Here is a 5698-nt window from a genome sequence, read left to right as displayed (position 1 = left end):
AAATAAGGTAGAGAGGGCTGTAAATACCAGACAGGGCGGCTGTAAATAGTAGTAGTCCTAGGCAGGAGTCTTGATGGTATTGTAAATAAGAGTAAAAAGAATAGAAAAGATTAGATTTCGGTCTTTGCTAACCCGGGCCTATAACCTTTTAATGAATTAGGCTATAAGTAGTAGGCTATTCTAGCCGAAGAGAGGAAAATTAATTAAAAGCTGTTGAATTCGTAGATCCGTCGGGTTACTGCTTGTTGTATTCGTCGAAATATAAGTATATAAAAGACCGATTTCTGGAATTTCTTCCTGTATCCGGGGCTGGCAAAAGACCCTGAAAGATTAGTTGGCGATGATTATCTTAATAGCCTATATAACGGATATCACGCTACGTTATTAGCTTCAGTAATAACTAAGATATCGTATTTTCGATACCTGGTATATTTATAATATATATATTTCAAGGTAAGTATATATATACGTATAATACATATAGTATTATAGTATAGGTAACGCTTATTATAAAGTAAACATCTAGTTATATAGCTATAACTATATAATATTTAATAATAAGTCCACCCTAGAATATATATATACTAGTATAGTATATTTATAGCTAAGATAGCGGCGTATATAGGCGCTCGCCTAACCTTCCTAGATAGAATAAAGAGGCCTATAAATACCAGACAGGGCGGCTGTAAATAATAGTATTCCTATACACACTATACAGTTAACAAAGCCACGATAGGCTAGACACGAGTATATTAATCCGATATACTTTACCGTGTAGAAGCTTATATCAAGTTTCTTTTCACGTGGCATTGCCTCTTTGCGACTATAACGAGTCTAAAACGAGGGTGAAGACTAAAAAGAAACAATGCTTGCGACTCCGGACACCTCTCATGTCCCCCTTGCCCGTGTCTACGAACCTTCGGAGGATTCATACCTCCTTCTGGACACAATCTCCGCTCCAACCGAGACGGCCTTTCTGCACGCAAGGTTTCGGGGTCCTCCACCGCTTATCCTGGAAGTCGGCACCGGCTCGGGTGTCGTAATCGCTTTCGTCGTCGCCCAGGCAGCTCATCTTTTCGGCAGGCGCGATATCCTCGCCGCCGGCGTCGACATCAACCCTTTCGCCTGCCGCGCTACCAACGATACCGTCCACAAGGCACAGTGCGCCCACCCCTCGACCCACGCTCCGAGCTGGCTCGGTGCCGCCCTGGGAGATCTTGCTGCCCCGCTGCCTCCTGGTAAGGTGGACGTCTTGTTATTCAATCCACCGTACGTCCCATCTGAAGCGCTGCCCTCTGCGTCGCGAAACGCTGCGGCGCCCACTGACTCCGCCGGCACCGCGTGCTCCCCCTTGGGCCTGACGGACCACACCCCCAGTTTTGATGAGGACTCATACTTGTTAGCCTTGTCATACGCCGGAGGGAGACACGGCATGGAGACGACAAGTCGGCTGGTCGAATCGTTACCCGATATCCTCTCCTCACGGGGCTGTGCCTACGTATTGTTATGTGCGCAGAATAAACCTGATTTCGTGAAAGCACGAGTTAGGCGTTTAGGGCCGTCTTGGAGGGCAGTGACCGCCGGCGAAAGCGGAAAGAAAGCTGGTTGGGAAAAATTGCAGGTTATAAGAATCTGGAGGGAGGAGGCAGAGATAGGCCAGGAAGACGGCGCCCCGACCCTCTAGGTAGATGAAATGGATCTCCGCTTTTGCTTGTGTTATTCATTGTACTCTCCTTTCGTCAAACCATCTACTCACACAGCCATGGAGACCACGGGATCCATCACATAGCTTGGCTACTAGTACTGCCTAGGCCACCTTCATTGTCCAATTTTTATAGCCCCGGTCTGAGAAATGGCCCCGATACAAGACAGGTGAGTGCGATACAGGCAGCACGCATTGTAGAACTTACGCATGCCCATCTCACGAGCCACGCAATAGTTGGAAGGGTTGTGGGGGCGCATCCACAATCCACTACCCATGTACCCAAGGTTTCTGGTTTCCCTGGGCCGCATGTCCCAATGCTACCACAGGCCCCCCTTCCCTATTGTTGTCTTCCTATGTCAAGGCGAGATTTCTCTCCCTGCCCAACATGATCTGACCAGGGCTGACGAACTCCATAAGCCGTTTACGGCGGCAATAGCTATCTTTCTACGTTTCCCCGACACGTCCATCGCCATTTCCGGTACTAACCTCTGCCACGGCCGCGTCCTCTGCCTCGACCCCGTCCGCGACCGCCGCCGCGCCCACCACGTCCCCGGTCCGCCTCCTTCCTTGCCTTGTTTTTTGGTTTCGGCGCATCGTCAATAAGCAAGGTATCGAGCGGTAGAGAATCCGGGAGAATGAAGTAGCGGATAGTCGAGCCGCGGATGTTCATGGTATCGAGGGAGAGGGGTTCTTGGCCTCTGAGCGTCATCTTAACGGTCCTTAAGGCGGTGTTCATTTGGGGCGAGACGGACATGATGGTGCCATGGACGATGGTACCTGTCGTGAAGTGAGTATTCGTTAGCTAGGGCTCCCTGTGGTTATCTCACGAGTACCTCCTATTCAAGCGATTCGACCTCGCCCTACGCTCTCCAATGCCACACAAGACACTGATAGTTTAGACTTCGTGTCGACTGTCCACTGACCATTTTTAAGCTCGACTGTGACCGTTTCATTCGCGCATTTCATTAAGAATCTGTGCAAAGGAGTTTGTTCCTAGTCAGATGTGGTGGCCGGCAATATAGAACTTGGCGGGATAGGGAACGAATGGGAGTCTGCGACCCTGATCGTCTTGGGTGGAACGCGGATTGTGCGAGAGGCGCTTTGCTTACCTCACGAGCTTCATCTTGGCAGTTTTACTTTCCTGTATTTGAATGCGTGACAAACCACGAGGTAAAAGCTCAGGAATCGTAGGGCAGATAACCGTGAAAGAATGAGCACCGCAAAAGAACCTTCCAATCGCCGCCGGGAATATATAAAATTGGCACGGTACGAGTGCGAGCTCTGTTTTATCCCCCGTGCTAATTAAGACACTGCTAATTAGGTAGCTCACGGCCTGTAGAACGGAGGTGGAATAATACGATCCCGGGATGTACTTCACTAAGTGGATATTGTTGCATAGGCTGGACCGAAGCAGGAACGGAACGGGTTATTGTTATAGAGGAAGGATATTCCGACTGTACCACTTGGATATTCCGACTGTAGTTCCGGTGGGTCCACTTTTCCAGCCAATCAAGTTTTATATCCTAGACCATACACAACTTGAAAGTTACGATCGCCAATTCAACCCATTACTTCGTACGCCATTAAGATCATCGTTAATTAACTTCGATTAATAATGTGATTACGCTTCTACTGCCTATTTTACTTAGCTTACTATATAACCCCTGTTTTATTGTGTTAAAGGTACTTTCGCGGTTTACCCTTTTAGGAAATTCAAAAAGGTTCAAGAAACGTACCTTTACTAACAGCACCTACAATACCAATATACAACGTATTCGTATATTATTCCTGGATCCGATTCTGATCCCTAGTTTATATCAGGTTCGAGTAGCGAAATGCCAGCTAAAATAACTGTCTGGTCCTCGAGCAGGGTCCCAAAAAGAGAAGAAGGTCGAGGGCAAGGACGATATCAGTTACGTTAATACCGCGTTAAGGAGCTACAAGTTAGACTAATAGGGTACTTAGTCCCCCTTGTTCGGTACATCTAAAATTCTGTATTTCATATACAAAAGTCCTTCTTTTAATGTACCTACTTGTACTCTATCCTCTTATTATCGCGATACTATTGGTGTATTTGGATCCGCAAGTACACCACACACAATTAAACAGGGGTTAGAGGGTAGAATAATAACAATAATAATAATAATAATAATAAGGCGATATCCGGGGGCGATATCCGTGGGCGTGGGCGTAGGCGTGGGTATAGGCGTGGAAGAGGTCGTGGAAGAGGTCCTGGAGCTGTTATTATGAGCGGAGGTCGCGGAGCTATTTCTTCTACGATCAGCTTCAATCGAGCAGTCAAAAAAAGTCATTTCAGTTACTGCCTTTTTAATTGATCTGAGTGATCAAATTAATTTAAAGCGTTAAAAGGCGTCAAAAGGCGTTAGAGTAGCTGTGTCTGTCATTCCGAAATAGGAAGAAACTGGGCCTATGTCAGAACTATAGTCGGAATATCCAAAAGGTATAGTGGGAATATCCTGCCTCTTGTTATATAACTAAATGGGTTGTGTAAATATAGCTATACTGGCACGGCTACGCAGCGCGGTCTTTGGTCTCCCCTCCTAGCTTTTAGACTATTAGGCCCCGTTTAATAAACCCGCTAACTTGGCGAAATCCCGCTAATATAGCGGAAAAATATATAAAAATAACCCACCGATAGTATAAGCACCTCTTTTATATTATATTTTTAATATAACTGCATTTTTTCTATATGCTCTCTTATACCCCTGTTATAAAAGTACTATCTAACCCCTGTTTAACTATTTACAGTGCACTTACGGATCTAAATAAGCTAATAATAGGACGATAATAAGCGGAGTAGAGTATAAGTAGGGGTAAGGTTATTCCGACTAGGCTATTCGTTTATTCCGACTAGGGTCCTATATTAACAGCCGGTAATACCCGCCCGCTTGTTCCGCTTGTACCTAGATACTTCTATATGTCCTATAGGCTGGCCTAAAGCAGGTCCGGAACGGGTTATTCCGGGCCCGAAAGTAGGAATGGATCTGCCGCAGGAATAAGGGCAGGAATTTAGCACTACGATCAGAGATTTCTATAGAGTTAATTAAAAAACAGATCGATCGTTTAATTTACGTAATTAAGTTATACGCTGTTTATAATAATTAAGAGTCTTATTTTTACTCGATAATCTATTAAAGCTATTTACGCTGAGCTGCCTATAGCTATAACTATAACCTCTAATACGACTATCTATATAAGCCACGAAGACTAGGAACTATAGAAACGCTATCTACGAAGTCAGGGCCCGTAGTAATAGAGTTTAGGACTTCCTACGCCCTGATGATCCAGCCCCTAGGCCATAGTGAGCCATCCGTCCCGAATTCACCTCCTACGCCTCTATCACTAATGTTAACAGGCAGCCTACTAATATTTCCAAGCTAACGGTTATAGGTAAGGCCGCCTATACTAAAGACTACCGCCGATATAAAGAAGATCGTAAAGACTACAAGACCTATTAGAAGGGTATTAACGGTATACTTAAGTGGGTGGAAGAGTCTATTATAGCGAAGAGAGGGAAGGCCCTAATAAAGGGTATAACCCCGGAAAAGATCTATATAGTAGTATAAGCCGACGCCGTACCCTATATCGCGACCCGTATAAAGGACTCCTAAAAGAACTATAATCTTTATAAGAATAAGCCGCCTGCTAACCCATAGAAGGTGGCCGCCTAGCTAGATAATTAGCAGGACCGGCTATAGGACTATTATAACGTCGGGATATATAACGAACCCTAGGAGATTTAGATTAACGATTTCTTTAATACTATACGACCTGCCCTGGGTAACTAGGTGGATATAAAGGAAGTAACGCTAGACCTTAAAATAGTATCGGCGATAACCCTTATCGCGGAAGGGAAGAAGGCGGCGGAATAACTTAATGTGCCGCCCACTTAAAGCCATAGAACTATAGCCTTCCCGGTCCTAAACCTAGGTAAAGGTGACGATAATAATAGGCTATAACGAGCCGGGAGGG

The 5698-nt window shown here is 45.4% G+C and overlaps 2 protein-coding genes across 2 annotated transcripts; one reads left to right on the top strand and one right to left on the bottom strand.

Moving 5' to 3' along the window:
• Positions 1 to 865: 865 nt before the first annotated feature.
• On the top strand, positions 866 to 1684 carry ACRALDRAFT_2113415 (uncharacterized protein; the record flags this gene model as incomplete). Its single annotated transcript, XM_071023639.1, has 1 exon — positions 866 to 1684. The coding sequence occupies one exon, from the start codon at positions 866 to 868 to the stop codon at positions 1682 to 1684; it is 819 nt and encodes a 272-aa protein (XP_070871334.1).
• Positions 1685 to 2186: 502 nt separating this feature from the next.
• Positions 2187 to 2828, bottom strand: ACRALDRAFT_1056791 (uncharacterized protein; the record flags this gene model as incomplete). The annotated part of the gene is made up of 3 exons (XM_071015894.1): positions 2187 to 2482; positions 2629 to 2678; positions 2815 to 2828. 3 exons carry the CDS (start codon positions 2826 to 2828, stop codon positions 2187 to 2189), a joined length of 360 nt encoding a protein of 119 aa, XP_070871333.1.
• Between the last annotated feature and the right edge of the window lie 2870 nt (positions 2829 to 5698).

Source organism: Sodiomyces alcalophilus (assembly GCF_042370955.1).
Source record: "Sodiomyces alcalophilus JCM 7366 unplaced genomic scaffold ACRALscaffold_9, whole genome shotgun sequence".
Classification (NCBI taxonomy): domain Eukaryota; kingdom Fungi; phylum Ascomycota; class Sordariomycetes; order Glomerellales; family Plectosphaerellaceae; genus Sodiomyces; species Sodiomyces alcalophilus.
This window is presented reverse-complemented; position numbering and strand designations above follow the sequence as displayed.